This window comes from Macrosteles quadrilineatus, unplaced genomic scaffold (assembly GCF_028750875.1).
Source record: "Macrosteles quadrilineatus isolate MER2022 unplaced genomic scaffold, UCM_ALF_1.0 Scaffold_5__1_contigs__length_97177068, whole genome shotgun sequence".
Taxonomy (NCBI): domain Eukaryota; kingdom Metazoa; phylum Arthropoda; class Insecta; order Hemiptera; family Cicadellidae; genus Macrosteles; species Macrosteles quadrilineatus.
Window position 1 is genome coordinate 91,660,828 of NW_026542598.1, and position 18,565 is coordinate 91,679,392.

Consider the following 18,565-nt stretch of genomic DNA (forward strand, 5'->3'; position numbering starts at 1 on the left):
CCATGTATAGTACATGGTATAGTCCTACATTGGACAAGAACCTGTAGCTTGATTTCCATATACATCACCATCATCAAGAGCAACATAATGCTTAATCTATGGTAAAATTGAGCTAGACAACACGGGTAGACGGAATGTGATGCGTGCCGAACCAAACTGATGGAAGCTTGAGCTGATCAGCTGGAGTGTAAGGTAATGACGATTGAACCTAACCTAAAACAACAAATCATCTAACATCTAACAGCTAAGCTAACCTAAAAAATCTGTGTCACTTTGTCAGCAAGTTTTAAATCAATCAAGAATAGAAAATGAGTAAATCTAGGGGAAAGAACGCGTTGGATTCTCTAAATAATGAGAACGTCTTGCAAGCTGTCGTCATAGTGGATACGTATTCCAGAAACTTGACTCCGTTTTGTAACTACATGCCAACTGTAAGTTGTTGACTAAGTTAGGCCTATCTTCTTACTTCCAAGTTAAACTCTGGAATTGCCAGTTAAATTCACCATAACGTCAGCCGGTTAATATGCAGTTATAGCCGAGGGAGCTTAGTTAATTTCCAAAATTAATAAAATCGTTGTTTTTATCACTAGGAGCGAGTGGCTCTTTTTGGTATGAAATCACGTTTTACCAAGTAGAATTAAGTAGTCTACCAATAAGACACATAAGTTCTGTGTGATGAACAACACTATTTTCATCATAGGCATACTGTACCTACTAATCGTTACAAAATTAGATCACATAATTTGAGGTTATACAAAGCCATCATCAATGTTTACATTTCTGTTGTTTACAAACATTTGAAACCCGACTAATACTTATTTGAAGTTATCTGAAAAGGATGATTCTGTGGACGAACTTTAGAAAATTTGAAACAGCTTTTTTCGGACAGTAACTTATGATAAAAATTATTAGTCCTATCTTAAAAATGTTATATTTACCTATTTATTATACAAATAAATTGTTTTCATTTGGAGAAGTAGCCTAGCCTCTGGATCCTTGGTAATTAAACATTGTTATAATCTAAGGCTTACCTTACGATCCAATTGATTCATTGTGAAGACCTAAGTTTCTACGCCGGAGCGTTATCGTCAGTCCTAGGCTAAGCTAAACTTGTTTTTCATCTTTTGAGATATTGTTGGTTGAATAGAATTTATACAAATACAAACACTGAATATATACATAAATATTTAACTTACAAAGATATGCATGGCCATGATCTTTTTGATCCTAACCTCCAAAGCTATCTCGCCTTAACTTTGGAGGTTAGGATCGAAAAGATCATGGCCATGCATCTAAATTCTCCACTATATCTTTGTAAATATTTATGTATATTCAGTGTTTGTATTTGTATAAATTTTATTCAACCAACAATATATCAAGTAAGAGATAAAAAAAAAGTTTAGCTTAGCCTAGGACTGACGATAACGCTCCGGCGTAGAAACCTAGGTCTCCACAATAAATCAATTGGATCGTAAGGTAAGCCTCAGATAATAACAAATAAATTGTAACTTATGGGTCATATACACGATAGGCCCTAAATGATATACCTGTAAAATAAGACTACAGTTCTGCACGGAACCTGCAATTTTATTACCGGATTATACATCCTCTTGCCCTCATGTGCTTAGTTACAACGCTCATGGCTTGGAGTAAGACTCTGTGCCATGTGCGATAGAAATTTCCGCACAGTGCTCGTTGCTCAGGCTCTTCCTTGCTCGTCAGTCATCAAATAGTTATTTGTGTAACTAGTGGTGAAAGTGGCACTTTGCTGCACACGAGAGCAATGTTTACGCACGAGCCGCAGGCGAGTGCGGAATGATCTCGAGTGCAGCAAAGGCCTTTTTCACTCGTGTTACACATTATATTTTTCCTACAGTCACTATAAAACATAAATAATTAGTCTTTCAAACACTATACAACACGTTTTTAGGTTCAGCTAGCAACACAATTACACAAATGGTGCCCTGGAGAAAGTAGTACCCGTGGTCCGTATCACTCCGCTATTTTTCCTCGGCAAGAAATGTGCTCCGTCTTTTGAGAATATAGTTCCGTATGTTTTTGTAATTTGAAGTGGTTTCCGCGCCTAAAAAAAATGCTTTAAAGGTATTTTCTTGTTTATTAAGACCGTAGGAATGTTTTAAAAACGTTTAAAAGAAAAGTCCAGAAAGTTCAGAAATACCAAAACTATAAACACGAAATGACAGGTTAAATCGTAGTTATAATAGTCAATCAGCTGTTCATAGTATTATTATCTTTAAGTGTTGCCAACCTATTTCCAAGCGTACACGGATTACGTGCATAATAAAACCACGCTGTTTTGTGTCGTTTGGTTGGAATCCTGATGTGCGGCAAAGTATAAACCGTGCGGCAAAGTATAAACCGTGCGGCAAAGTATAAACCGTACGGCAAAGTATAAATATGCAGCAATTAGCAGCTTTCTGTACTATAAACAGTACAGGAAAGCCAACTTTGTCGGGTGACTGTAGGAAAAGTATATTTCCACCCCAACGTACCAGAGCTGAAAGCGCAAGTTTGTCCCATAAGCTTGTTTCCTCTGTAGGTAACTTACCATACCATACTTCTCTGTAGGTTAAGTTACACAGTGATTTGTATTATTGATACATAATCTAAATGCAAGTTACTATAGGCCTAAGGCCTTCAGAAGTTATTGTATTCACTAATCTATCTATATATTAATAGGCAAGCATGTTTCTTTAAAACCTTTTTTCTCAGCTCGTGTGCATCGTAGGGAAAATCTACGCATACTGTTAGAAAGCTATTTTCCTGTAGGTGTGCAGAATCCATTTATAAATTAAAATAGGCTCAAAAATAAGCACAAAAAATGAATTTAAATTTTTTAAAAATTTAACATGGATATTATGAGTTGCCATGCTGGTGACGAAATAACAACGAAATATAAACAGAAAATCAAAACAAATGGAAGAAACTCCAATCACATGTTCTATTCAAAGTGTGGAATGAAAATAAAGAAGTCTGTACATTAAATATTTTTGGTCGAGTTTCGACCACTGGACGACCTCTAGTAATATTTAATAGGCAAGCATTGTTCATTAACATACCTCAGCTGTTCATATGACCTAAAGTGAATCAATATATCTTAGCTAACTTTTTGATTAATAGAAGGTCAGTTAACTTCTCATGAAAATGGGGCAATTCCCTTTATTTTGTCAGATTTGTTTGAATGGCGGGATGGCTTCAATTTTTTTATGATTCCCTTTTTTTAATATGGCCAACAACTTCAATATTTCTTATCACTCTGCATGTTATGATTGTTTTAGTACAGTAGGCCTAAGAGCGATTCAAAACCGTTAATTTTTGAATACATTCTGCACCCTGTAGCTCATAAACGAGTAAGTTAGAAGAGGAAATTTGCAAAGAATGAATAAGTCTTAAATTAAACAGTATCTAATATCTAAATACAGTAGCTTGAATAAATTTTAAAAAAAGGTTTTAAAATAGGCCTACATTAAAAAATATCCAACATATTTAAGTTAAGTAATGCCGTAATGCCGGTTACAGTTTGTTTTGGATCTTAGCACAAATAAAATAACGGTGGTGTTTGTCAGTAGGCTACATAAAATATTCTGTGTAAAAAATACTAATCATCCCTTTTGTACTTTGCAGAGTCTCGTCCCACTGACTAATCGTCCGCTCTTAGATTACACTTTGGAATGTCTCATGTCTTCAGGAGTGCAGGAAGTAATATTATTCTGTTCATCATTTGCAGATCAAGTTCGGGACTTTGTAAGGTAGGCATAAGACTTTGAATGTTAGAATAAATGAAATAATGTAGATATTTGTTAAACTACGACAACATGCTACAAAGTACAGTACTAATTATTTTCAATGCATTGACCTACTATTATTTTCTTTTCTCAGGGAAGACAAATGGCCTGGCCTGTCAGTCAGTGTCGTTGTTTCAGAAGGTTGTCGAACCTTTGGAGATGTCATGAGGGATCTTGATGCTAAGGCTTTGATTCGCAGTGATTTTATACTTCTCACCGGGAATATGGTTGGGAATTTGCAACTCCTCCCAATCCTTGAAACACACAAGTAAGAATTATTGCGTTGGTGTTATATTTTAAATTAAGATAAACTAAATATTTTCTCCCTCTGCGAGTGAAAATGGTAGTTACAAATTGCTACATCAATGTTTTTATGAATGTGTATCAAATAGTATGATAACATATATCATGATAGCATATATATTCTGCGTATATCTTTTTGTTAATAGCATAGAATTTATGCATAAGAAATACCGGTAGGCTTAGATAAATATTATTGTAAATACCGTACAATCTTTCAGACGTATTCAAAAGGTGGACAAAGGATCCGTCATGACTCTCATTTTCAAAGAACACGGCCATAGAAGTACAGCTACAGAAGACGATTTCACCGTTGCTCTGAACACCAAAACAAACCGAGTTTTGTTATACAGCAAGAAAAGCAGAAACCCAAGAAAAATAGAAATCCCAATGGTTAGTAAAACTTATTTATTACTTCTAACATTTTTCTATTGTGCATTGTCTTTTCACCCTCCTTTCATCATTCTCAGTAGGCTTTACGCATACTACATGACGCAAGATGGACTCTTTTCTGTACTTATTCTGCAGTTATACAGTCATCACACCTGCAAAGGTTTGTATTATTTTAAATAAAAACCATCTTTTTACCGGTGCATAAATTGAAGCTCTTTAAGCTCTGTAGGTGTCCAAGGGGCAACTGATATTTATGATTTTCCAATGTTTGATAAAGGTAGTCCAGTTGTCACTAGTTTTGACTGTGGTTTCTCCTACATAAATAGCCAATACAGCCTATTTGAACAGTAAAGGCCCAGTTTCCTTGCTGCCAAGTTTGGTTGCTGAATATGGCTGTATCACCAAATCAAACACAAGTGTCCGGTAGTTGTGACTTATATTGAGTTATTGCAACTGTTATGACCCATCAACCTGGTCAGCAACAAGAACTAAGGAATGAAATAGAATTTTAGACATTAGCGCATTCTATGACTGGCCCACACAACTCTGTTCTTTTTTAATAAAAAATTGGCTATATAGCTGGTCCATATAGATGGGAAGTCTACTTCAGTATCCAACAGTCAATGGTTCTAGAACAATGAAACTGGAACTAGTTGTAGGACATGAGTTTGTGTATGTTGCCCATTAATATTTTACTTATGTCCGAAAAAGAGGCAAATTCAGGACACTATACTGACATATAAACCAACATCGCAGTTGAATATTGCAGTTCTAGGAAATTACTTTTGCCAAAAAACGCATTAGGTAGATACCCACGACATTCACAATTCCGCAGCCGTATTCATCAGTAGTTAAAACCCCTGTATTAAATTCTGTAGCCTATATGTCACATGCATTTTTATTGAGTAAGATCCGTCCTGCAGGAGACAGTGCTGGAGACGTCAGAGATGACGCTACGAAGTGACTTGTTGGACACCCAGGTGTGTGTCTGCTCAGTCGCAGTTCCTCCGTTGTTCTCGGACAACTTTGACTTTCAGTCCAAGGATGACTTTGTGCGTGGTCTGCTTGTCAATGAGGAAATCCTCGCCAGTTCTATCTACGCTTACATTCTGCCGGGCAGTCAGTACGCTGCAACTGTCAACTCCTGGGCTCACTACCAGGACATCACGTTAGTATCAACAATTGATTTCAGTTATAATTTTATTTCCGCCTTCCCAACCAGGTGGCTATGTTCTAGTCTGTTTTCACATTACTTCAGTCTAGGCCTAGAGAGTTGTGGCATTATCCCTTGACAAATCCATTGGTGGTGTGGAAATTTTAACCAGGGGCCTCAGCTGTACCACTCAACCATCTGGCTTCTCAGTTTGGGTTGTTGTAATTACTGTAATAAACAGTTATAGGCCTACTTATATAAGAACATTTTTTTTATTGGAATGAAATTTTTAACTTAATCCATAAAATATTTACAGTCTTAAAATACTTCTAGCTAAATTGTTAGTTTTTTTAAAAATATATAATGTTCTGAGAGTTAAAATGGTTTATTTGTTTGATTTTTTTTTCAACGTTATATCTTGTTTGCATTAAACTTTGTAACTTAACTTTTGGAAAACATCTTCTATCCAAACAAGCCGACTGTATGATTACTATGCTAAATGCGACATATGGGATGACTTAGTTCCGCACTAAGCTCATCACCAGAGTTCCCTCTGAAGGCCCATGAGGATGGTCAAAGTTAAAATATCCCGCCAACATCATTAAAAGAAATCCCTCTGATAATTTTTATTGTATCCAGGCCATGGAGAATGAATTTTAACAAAGTTGTCCATAGCAATCTAAAACTATTTATCAACGATTTCTGAGGCTTTTGCTAAATTTTACCATGAAAGGTCTTCTACCAGCTTATATAGCTAATACGGTAAAATGTTGTTAAGAGTGCATATGGTTTAACTTACCACACTAATTCTATTGATATTTTACAGGCATGATGTGATCCATAGATGGGTTTACCCTCTCGTGCCTGATATGTTAACTGACGATCCGTACTTCTTCAGAAGAAATAATATTTACATCCAACGAGATATAACGCTGTCTCAGTAAGTGTTTAAATAATATGTAGTTTAAATAATGGTTAAACAAATCAACCTACTCTCTGGTGAAAAACCCGACAGTTCAAACAATCAAAAAGGTAAAATATGATTTGATAATTTATCAATTATTTGAGGCAGCAACACACTCTTGGGTTCATACTTTCATCTGAATATGAATACAATGTGAGTGTAGAGTTGTGAGAAGATTCGTGGAGCTTTGTTACTGACTAAAACCAGCTGTTTCATCAGTCAAGATCATTATTAAAAATGATTAAAAACAACTGGGCCCAGTTTCGAAGCACATTAGAAAAAAAGGTATGAAAGCTGATGTAATTACATACAAATTACTGTAAATGAAACTTTTTAAAATCTTTTCTAGAGGTTGTAAGTTAGAGGAAGATGTTGTGATCGGAAGCGAATCATCAGTTGGACAAAATGCCATCATCGCTCGATCAGTAATTGGGAAAAACTGCAAAATTGGGAACAACGTTGTAATCGAGAGCTCTTACATCATGGATCATGTTAAGATTCAAGTAAGTTCAAATGGAAGTTTACATCAAGTACAGCACAAGTAAAATATATAACAATAATGTACTATACTTGAACTAATGGTGGACCTTAAAACTAAAAAGTTAATCGGTCCCGAGTCCGAATAGCTTATTCTCTGCACGGTAAATTTGCCATATATTCCCTACATGTGAAATTCACCTGAGATGATTGCATCAAAGCAAAGCATTGTTACAGCGATACTAATGTTACAGCCAATCTAGTCATCATTAATTTTGAGCGTTTGTAAGTGGTTCATGAGCTAAGAGTTATTATAAACTCAAATCCTTAGTTAGTACTTGGTTACGCTTTTTTAAGCTCGACACATCAGATTTTGTGTCATCTGAGGAAGGTTGAAAATGTTGATAACTTCTTCCTTAGTTAAAAATGATGTTAGTGACAGTTGAAATATTGTAATGTTTTTCATATCGTGTGTCGGTTTGGACTTTTTCCCCATTCAAATAAGCTATACTTTAGAACCATGGGAAGGTCACAGACAGATCAATGCAGATTTTGTGAAAACATTGTCGAAATCTAAACACTTAAGGCTGGACTGTCCGGCTTTGGCCCAAAAAATGTTGAAATCTATGGGACTGAAGCAACTGGAACCTGAAGAGATGACAAATGTCAGTCTGACCAGAGGGGTACTACAAAAGTCAAAAGGCCGAAGTAGCTAGGGATACAATTACCCAAACTCCCCCCACACAATAAAACCTGGTTTCCTCACAAAAAATCCTATAGGCCTAGGCCTATTCAAACTTATTTTGAATTTGTTAATGTGACTTAGGTTCTTCAGGTGCTGAACCTTAATAGACTAAGCCAATTAAGATTAATAATGTTGATTGGAGAAAATATTTAATTGACGTTTAATCTGTTTGCAGGACAATGTTAGTGTGAGTTACTCGGTTGTTGGTCCGCGATGTGAGCTCCAATCAGGAGCCAGTGTTACCAACGGAAGTGTTCTTGGGTCGGAGGTCATCATCGACAGCAACAAACAGATTTGTGCTCTCAAGCTGCAGTCCTACCCTTCAGATTGTAAGCTAAGTGATGCACCTAGTTGAAGGTTGGATAAAAATAAAGTCTGAAGCTGAAGTAAAAGATATAACAATGGGATTTTATTTTAATTTGTTAACACTTAACTATTTTATGCTGTTTTCATTTTGTTATTTTTTCCCTAAAATTCGTTTAAAGTTTTGTAAATATTAACTGTTATTAAATCTCTATAACCTACTTTCAAAATTAGTTAGCTACTTCTACATGACAGTAGATTTTTTAAAGCTCATTAAAGATCTAAACAACCTTTTGTTTACATAACTCTTTTTAATGTGTCATAAAAGTTTTAATAATACTATAGAACTCTAATCATTCAACTCCAACAATCCGAATCACCAATTATCCAAATTGCTAACAGAAATAATTTAAACATTCTTAAACCACATTAATAAGGCTCATTTCTAAAGAAGACACAAGTCGTGATTACGTCAAAATTCACAATCTCACTTACGGTCTAGTCGACATCATCATCGTCTCCTGCTGTCACAAAAAGATCATCATTGTTTTACAAGTAAAAAAGAACTAAGGGCATTGAACTATCAGTAATCCCTGTTTATGATTGCAGCATGCGGTCAGGTGGGATCCAAGGCCTTCTTGTGTGACGACTCAGCAGACGACGACTCAGATTCCGACTCTGACACTCGGGAGGCAGTTGCTGGACTGAGAGTGGGGAGAGGAGAGACACACTACGAGAGTGACTACACTGAGTCATCTGACAGTGATGATGAGATGACTCACAGCTTGTCTGTACCTGAGGATACTAACTGTGAGTATGACCATAGACTAGTAGAATAAATATAGACTGTCAAAGGAAGGTTCCGCAATATGCCGCTAGAGCGTGCTCGATGTTAGATTCGTTGCCGTCATCGGCTCTTCGCCATGTGCTACTAGCAGACGCTGCAGCGGTGTCGCCGTAACTACACGGCACTCCTAGCGGTGGACGCCAGAACATATCCTAACCGCAGCACTGCTGTCGGTGTATATTTAATTCATTTTGTCTATGGTATGACACAACAGTACATGGTGTTGAGTGCTTGAGAGACACTACCAGAGAGACTACACGAGTCATCCGTCAGTGATGATGAGATGACACACAGCTTGTCTGTACCTGAGGATACTAACTGAAAATTGTTTAAAGGTGGTAAAATAATAAGAAACTAATCTTAAACAATAAAACGCTTTAAAAATGAACTAACCAGAGCCAACCATAAAATTTTCCGCATTGTCCTAAATTGTCAGTTGCTAATTGTCTTCTTTAAATTGGCTGATCCATGAGAATAATACATTTATTAAAAAGTAAAAGATGTAAGATAGAGCTCAAGGGCCTAGGGTTTTAGGATACTTTGAGAGGATAGCAGGCTTACCTGAATGGGAAAGAGTCGAAACTGGCTCAAGAAACACAAAACTTCACTATATACACAAAAGTTAGAATATTTCACTGGTACTGACAGCATTTTCAACTCAGGAAGAGAGAGTTTTCATTAGGTCCCAATATGGTTGGCCAGTGAGTTGCTGAGACAGTGTTGCCAATATGTTTAGTATAAATAGAAAAAATTGAAAAAACACAATTTCAGTTGATATTTTAGTTAATCTTTTAATAATTATTAACAAGTAAGTTTTTAATCTATGCTTATAAGTGCCATAGCAAACCTGACATGTTTTTTTTTTTAGGTTAATGTAAAAGAATATGTTCCTGCATTTTTTGTCAGCTGGTTAAGTTTATTGTGGTAAAATAAAAATATTAACTTACAGTTCCAAAATTGATAGAAAAAATTGCTTGTGTTTTGATTGTAACTTTTAGTTTGTCTTCTTTTGTCTAGAATATTGCAGTTTGTTTGGTTACTAAATTGGTATTACCTTTGGTGCTCAGATTAAAAAAAAATTAAGTAAGATTTCTAAAGAGACAATTAGGTGCTTCTTTATTGCAGTATAAGGTACAATAAAATATGCATTATCAAAGTGACAGTTTTACCAATAGATGGTACAATTCTGACGAATTCAGCTCTAACCAAAGACGAAACGTAAATTGTGCTTTACCACGAACCGTTGGTGATGATAGAATAAAATTTAAAGACGCAATATTGGATGGTTTTGAATCATTTGTTGAAAAGTTAGGTTATTATGAAGAGCAGACGAAAGAAACAATTATTGATGGGTTTGAAGCATTAATCCATGATATACAAAATAGAGGTGCTAAGCCTGCAAATGAATTTTACAGTTATAATGTCAAAGATAATATAGTCGATAATTTTGAAAATATTGTCGATAATTTTAAAAAAATTAGTTCATTTGCCAGACGGAAAATTAAAATTAGAGAATTTAGGGAAAATGCCATAGACAACTTTGAAGAATTTGTAGAAAAATTTAAAAGGCTTGGTTTAGTAACATCAAACAAGTTTAGAAAGGTAAAATCAAGACGAGAAAATTTGAGGGATGGGGCTGTTGATAGTTTTGAGCGGTTTGTAGAAAAAAGTAAACAAATGGGCCAGCAGACTGCATATCAAATTGAAAAACTGGATTCTTTGAAGGAAAAGATGATTGACGGTTTTGAAAATATGATACACAAGTTAAACTCGAAAACACAAGACGTAGAAGACTTTATGTGCTACACAGATAATATCAAAGAGGGTTTTGTTGGTAGGTTTGAAGATTTGATGCAGAGTATGAGGGAAACTATTGTGAATTTGGAAGATAATGTCAAAACAATTACAGAAGAAAATAAAGCAAACATCATTGATGATTTTAGAGAACTGGTCGATAAGATGAGATATTTTGGGGAAACCATTGTGCAAAGAGCAAATGATCAAGTAACGAAAGCAGGTTGCGTAAAAGAGGAAATCATCGATAGTTTTGAAGATTTGATAGCCAGAATGAATAGTTTTGGTTGTCAAACAACAGGAAACGTTAGAAACAAATTGGATTGTATCAAAGAAGAAGTGGTCGGTGACTTTGAAGATCTTGTCCAAAATTTCAACGCAAACTTGAATTGTGTTGAAAATAATTTGATGGGCTACTCCAATGAAAATAAAGCCTTTTTCGTTCAACAGTTTGAGAACATTTTTGATGATCTCAAAGACGAAATAAACCAGATTGAATGTAACGTAGGAGAAATGTTGGATGGATTTTTCCTGGACTTCCAAGAATTTTTTGACGATACTAAATGGATGATAGAGTACAGGGCTGATCAGGTGTTTGCAAACGCTGATTGTGTTTTGCAAGGGTTCGTCGGGCAGATGGACAATGCTTTTGCTCGAGGAAAATGTGAAATTGAAACGGAACTATATTCAGCCAAATATTGGCTACTCATGAGCGAAATGTTGGTCAAGGACTTTCTCTGCTATAGTGAAAGAATGGTCGAAGAGTTCTGCATGTTTTCGGAAAAACGTGTTGCATGCTTTTTTTGCAATGGGAAACAGAAGGTGAAAGGTACCTATTTGCTGTTTGTTTTTTTCTTGATTTTTTACTCCCGTCTTGACCGGTATTGTTTTTTACATCACTTTAGGCAAAGAATGTACCAGTTACAGCATTACCACTTAGATAAAATCCATAGGTGATTGGATTTGAACCTAGCGTCTCGGGGACCAAATTTAACGCTCTACCATTATAACTGCATGCTCCTTAGCTTTTGATTTTAGATACTTTCAAAGTTTGAGCTCCTTTATAATCATTGGCTAGCATAAATACATTTTCTTAAACTTTTATTCAAACAGTTTGTAGGTATATATTTTTGTGATCTATTGCCAATATATTGTGATCTAGACGGTTCTAACTTTGTGTAATGTTTGCAGTGTTCTACACAGAGGTGGTGGACTCGCTAGTCCGAGGATTCGAGGACAAATTGTTATGTGATAATCTTGTGCTGGAGATAAACTCTTCTAGATATGCCTACAATGTCACCATGAGTGAGGTAAAAGTAGTTAACTATATATTTATTTGGAATAATTGTAACATATTTGTTGATTTTTTTACGAACATAATGTCAGTAGTCATCCAAATTGAGGCAAAATCTAAATAGGTAACTAGGCATCATCCAGGTCAGGAACCAGAAATTCTTTGTGTATAAAATTGTTCTTGAGTTTTGAGAACCAGAAAAAAGACCTTGAATCAGTGTTGTATTTGGCTGGGACACTTAATGATCGTTGCCAATAGCTTACAAACAAGGTTTCCACTCATTGACGGCGCTTCAATGGCGATTGTGTAAAGTGTAAAGTAAAAAAATCACAAATGCAGTGGATGATTGTAACGGAGGTTTACGGATGATGCTAAACTCGCTTTTCCAATTTGTCACTTTCTGTTCCTACTCACCGTGTAATGCAATCGCTGGATCATACAGCAAATAGGCCGAAAGCCCATCTCTTGGGTACGTACGCCTACCTATTTATTCATCTAACAACCTTTTCGACGACGATCCTTTGATACCAGTACTTTTCCATAGAATACATGGCCTACCTACTTTAAGAAATAAAATTACAACTGTCCAAAACCCAACATTGTGTGATTTTTGTCACATTCAACGATTCAACTGACTACTATAAGATCCCCGTACGTAGAACGGGCACACAGCTAGTTTATAAATAAAAATCTTTTTAAAATACCACATTTTTAAATGCACTAAAAAGTAGATAATACTTCATAAATATGTGAAGAGAATAAATACTTGTATCTTGTAAGATTTTAAACGAAAAACGTGGGGCGTATGCAATAGCTAATTTACAATTATATTAAACCTGTTGAACTATTATCAACCATGGAATGCGCCCTACGTTTTTTGTTTTAAATCTTACAAGAATTCATTCTCTCCACATATTTATGAATTATTTTCTACTTTTTAGTGTGTATAAAATCGTAGTCTTTTACACAGTTTTATTCATAAATTACTAGCAGAGTACCCGTCCTTCATACGGGGTTGGCAAATAAGTATAAAATGCTTATTGCAGTTATACTCGATCTTTGCGTTTGCAATGTGAGAAGACACGGTTTGAGAAAATTGTCTTCATCAAATTTACGGTATGCTATAGTATTACACATCTACCATAGCCATAATGTTCTACCACTTCACCTATTGTGAGAGATAGATTATTAAAAATTCGCAAAATATCACAAACTATTCCTGAAATTAAAAACATAAACACAACTGTAAACAATCCTACATTGACAGTTCTCATTGCGTATCACAGTTTTTTGTTGCTGCTTAGTTCAAATTAGCTGTTTTTATGAAAATAATGAAAAAAATAATGTGCTGCACCCTGTTGGTAAATCTTGTAAATTTTTAATGCTTTTGCATATCTTAGAACCAACTCTTTTAGTTGAAACAGCTGGCTAAATTATTTAATTCCCTTTAAATATGAATATTCATAAGGTTAACATGGGAAACTGCAGAGCCACTGGGGCGGAGCCCGAAAGGATTTTTGAGCTAAAAATATGCCTATATGTTAATCGGGAATGTGAACTATCATGATGCCAAATTTCAGCCCAATCCGACCAGTATTTTTCGCGTTTACTTGTCACAAACATACATCCATACATCCAAACTTTCTCATCTATATATAACTAGCTGTAACCCGCGGGCTTTGCCCCGTTTAACTTCTTAATTTTCAAGATTATCTCGTTCGCATGGCTCAATCACATCCTGGTTGAAGTTTGTTCGCTACGCTCACTCACCTTTAGGTTGGAGCGCGTTCGCTACGCTCACTCACCTTTAGGTTGGAGCTCGTTCGCTACGCTCACTCACCTTTAGGTTGGAGCTCGTTCGCTACGCTCACTTGCCTTCAGGTTAGCTCGTTCGCTACGCTAACTCGCCTCCAGGTTGAAGTTCGTTCGCTACGCTCACTCACCTTTTGGTTGCAAATTAGCTGTTGTCATAAATGTAAAAGAAATAATAGTGCTGCACCCTGTTGGTAATTTTTGTAACTTTAATGCTATTGAACATCACAGAACAGAACCAACTTGTTTAATTGAAACAGCTGTTAAGATTCAATAATTTCATTTCTCATAAGGTTAACATGGGAAACTCCAGAGCCACTGGGGCGGAGCCCGAAAGGATTTTTGAAATAAGAATATGCCTATATGTTAATCGGGAATGTGAGCTATCATCATGCCAAATTTCAGCCCAATCCGACCAGTATTTTTCGCGTTCACTTGTCACAAACATACATCCATACATCCATCCATCCAAACTTTCTTATTTATAATATTAGTAGGATATATATATAATACGTTAAGCCGATTTTTGTAAACATAACTCCTCCCTCATTTTTGGACCGATTTTAATGATTAAAGTGTAAAAAAATTGCTCTAATCTGTAGTTTAGTTTTGCAAAGTGTTTTTCATTTTGTGAAATCTTTATTAGTTAGGGCAGGATTTTCCATCAAAGTTGGGTTTTCTCCCATAAGATTAACATGGGCGGATCTAAATATTTAATTGGAAACTTTGTCTCCACTAATTTGAGAGAACGGCTGGGCGTAGAAACTTGGTAGTGGTGTCCAAAGAAATTTCTTGGTCTGTAGATGAGTTTTCAAAAGAAAAACTAAGTAAATTCCCTTAGGGCTCTGCCCCAGAATCCTTTAAAGATCCCTCCACAGATTTGTTTACATATTGCCATGCGGATAATACTTTTCAATGAAACAGCTGTTAATTTTTTAGTTGTATTTTAAACAACACATAATTATTGGGAGAATAATAGAGATCGATGATTGGGATCATAACCAAAACCTTTTTAACTGTAATCACTTTAGAATCTTTCGGGAGCTGAACCTGTACCTCAACCTCTGCTTTTCGAACAAACTATCAAATTAGTATTTACAGCTGACTTCAATTGATATATTTACATTCTTTAAAAATGTAAACATTGAAACTTTGGCAGCCCATGGGGCGTAGCCCAAGGGAAATATGAAAATAAAATGATTTAATATTATATTGTCATCCACTTGTGAGCTATGATTCAAGTTTCAAGTCTCTAGCTCATTGGGAAGTTAGTTAATAATGGATTGCAAAATTTTTACCAAACAGACAAGAAAGCGAGCTAATAAAAACATTTTAATAACCTATTTCCGAACAGGATTTGTAAATAATTATTACATTTAATCTGGATAAATGCAGTGGTAGTAAATAAACAGAAAATGTCTCAATTTCAATATTTTTTCGTCATACTGCAGCAAAAACAGCCGTTTTCAATGCATACGTTGTATGTACCGGTAGTGGTATTCTTACTCTCTAGGTAGTAAAAATCAGCTGTTGTAAACAGATTTAAATTTCGATTGTGGCAATCTTATCCATCAAAATTATTTAACAATTGATTTATTAGGTAAGGTTTTAGCCTATTGTTGTTGACTGCTCGACATATCGATTGTATAACAAAACCATAATAGGTAAAATAATTGAATCACTTACTAAACAGCTACTAATTTGCATTAGCAGAATTGAAAACAAGCTGGAAGTTGTTTTGAGAGGGTATCTTTACATAACAATTATTTTCTTTTCTAGCTTTGTTTTTGTTAATTAATTATGCAGTATGACGAAAAATGTAGTACACCACACGGGCAAAAAGTGACTTTTTAACCCTCACTCATTTTCTGGCCTCGGCGTACAACTGGACCTGGGGTCAAAAAGAGTCACTTTAGGCCCTAGTGATGAAATTTACTATTCTCTGAGGCTGCCAACGTTTTCAGGTGAACTTCCATGTAGTCCGAGCGTTGCTGACGCTTCCTGCACCTGACGGACATTCGTGGCAACACCTTGTCACTCGACTCACCTATTTCATGCCCATCTTGACCAACTACATCCGATCACAAACTGCACAGAAAGACTGCCTGCTTGCTATTGAGGTTAGTTTTGAGCAGTGCTTGATTTGCGGCAGAACGGAATTCAAATACGTTTCTTTCAATTTCTCCTCAATAAAAAACAAATAAAAGCATGTCCTCATCGTAATGTTTCTCTCAGTAATGTGGCTTTACTGCAATGTTTAGGATGTTGCTGGTAGTAATCCGGAAATATTTGCGGTCCTTGTGAAGATAATCCACTGGCTGTATGAGCAGGATATTCTATCCGAGGATAATATTTTGAACTGGTACAAGAATCCGAGTGTTGATGCAGACCCCGAGAACAGTAAGAGAGTGCGACAACAGGTAAATACTTACTAATAGGTAAATAAATCAAGACATTGAGAGAAGTAGGTAAAAACTATATCTCATGTGAGTAAAGAGTTACAGGCACCTCAAAATTTCACAATTCCCTGAAACAGAATTAGTAGAACAGAGGCAAAAATATGATGTGTTTGAGGTGAATTACTTATTATTTCTGTATTGTGAAATTTGTCTACTATCAACTGCATGGAACTCTTTTTAGATGCATCATTTGCATATCCGTCCCTTCTGTCCTGTTGTATTCCTTTCTAAATGTTTTTTCCTTTGAGCCTCTAAAAAACTAAAATTGTACTAAATTACCATACACACCTTATTTCTTAGATAAAGTTTTATAACATTATCCTCAGATGATATCTTTTAGTAATGAACAAAACATCAAAAACACAGTATAAGGCTTTGTTTTGTTAGTTGTTATACTGTAATATTTAAGTAAAAAAGTATACTAAAGTAAAGTCGAAAAAGGCAAACTTGTTTAGTCTACTACCAATTATTAATATTATATGTTGCATTCTTGACTAGGTAGAAAGTCCTTCGTCATTAGAAGTGTTTGAAAATAAAAAAAACTAACTTTTTGCCTCCAATATTGATTTATTGTGACATTTTTAATTCAAGCTCCTGCACCTTTAGATCAATCCAAACACTTACAATAATTGCAATTTTCTGCCTTGGACAGTTTTTCTTTTCTCCACATGATCGTATTTATTTATCTAATTTACTGTCCTTATTCCATTTCCAGGTGGCTCCTTTTATCCGGTGGTTGGAAGAAGCAGAAGAAGACGAAGATGACGATGACGATATTGATTAAAGTATATATATTGATCTTGTATATTACATTATTTCTTAGAGTATTTAGAATAACTCTGTTCATTTAAATATGTCAGTGTCAGAAGTTACGGTACTTACGTATTATACGGAGGCCACTTATTTTACAGCGCGCTGCGGCGGTTGGGTTAAGTTGGGTTATCATAAATATGTTTGTAGAACTTTCCTAGTTTCGTTATGAATCGAACTATACGAGATGAGTCATAAAAACTTATGATAACCCAACCTAACCTAACCGCCGCAGCGCGCTGTAAAATAAGTGGCCTCTGTATAATACGTAAGTACCGAAGTTACATATTAAGAAGTATCCTGTATACAAAATAATCTTGGTTATTTATAAGGAAATGCTCCTCTTGTATTATTGTTTTCTATTGTATCACTGCAGTAAAATTCAAATTTCTTACTATGACACTGTGATATTATTATTGTACTTGATTATCATGGTTGCTTGAGAGCTGCTTGTTTTTTACTTTGTATGTTTTAAAGAGAACTTATTATACACATTTATTGTATTTAAGTGATGGTACAATATATAAATTCTATGAATCTAAAAATGTCAAATAAAGTTATTTTCAGAAAAAAGTGTATACATCATTTCACCTAGCATGAAACCAATTTAGATATGTTGTAAAATCTCCCTTCCTCCAGGCAGAAAATGGTAAGTACTTCAGTAGGCTAACCAATCAAATTCATCATACTTCTTCTAGGCTTCACAAAAAATTGGACATTGGTCATCTAACAATACTAAACAAGTCAGCAATGGTGACTTTAACTCTATTCCAACCTCTTAATACAAAAATCTACCATTTGCTTTTTTGAGCCTATCATGCTGAAAGAAATCTTATTGGTTAAGTCAACAATGATGGATGCTATTCTATTCTAGCCTCCTGATACCACAATCTGCCATTTGCTCTTTTAAGCCAATCAAGAAGGCAGAAAATATTAGAAATCTTATTGGTCGAGTCAACAATGATGGCTGCTATTCCATTCTAGCCTCCTGATACCAAAATCTGCCATTTGCTCTTTTAAGCCAATCAAGGTGGCAGAAAATAATAGAAATCTTATTGGTTGAGTCAACAATTAATGGCTGCTACTCTATTATAGCATTCTGATACAAAAAGGATAGCGCTGGGTTCACAACGATATGGTAGGCATACGGTTAAGTATCGATCGTCGTAGTATGAAAACAGCTACTATCGAATATCGTAAATCGATTGGCTTCCATAGCGCCAACCAACCAACCAAAACGTAAACAAACCAGTTTAGCTGCTAACTCATGTTTTCCAATTTTTATTTTATTAATAAAAATGTAATCGTATTTAATTATTAATTGTTTAATGTAAAACAGATTGTAAATAAACTTTGTTAAAAAAAAACCAAACCAACCAACACCGACACTCGACAGACAGAAGAGAGA

At 35.3% G+C, this 18,565-nt stretch overlaps 1 protein-coding gene across 1 annotated transcript; it reads left to right on the forward strand.

The window, feature by feature from the left end:
- Positions 1-241: 241 nt before the first annotated feature.
- Positions 242-17,685, forward strand: LOC128995382 (translation initiation factor eIF-2B subunit epsilon-like). The gene is made up of 13 exons (XM_054420393.1): positions 242-431; positions 3,646-3,770; positions 3,901-4,074; positions 4,328-4,499; positions 5,423-5,667; positions 6,479-6,592; positions 6,966-7,119; positions 8,014-8,167; positions 8,751-8,951; positions 11,974-12,092; positions 15,853-16,008; positions 16,150-16,308; positions 17,063-17,685. The coding sequence occupies exons 1-13, from the start codon at positions 309-311 to the stop codon at positions 17,129-17,131; spliced, it is 1,965 nt and encodes a 654-aa protein (XP_054276368.1). The 5' UTR covers positions 242-308; the 3' UTR covers positions 17,132-17,685.
- Positions 17,686-18,565: the final 880 nt, after the last annotated feature.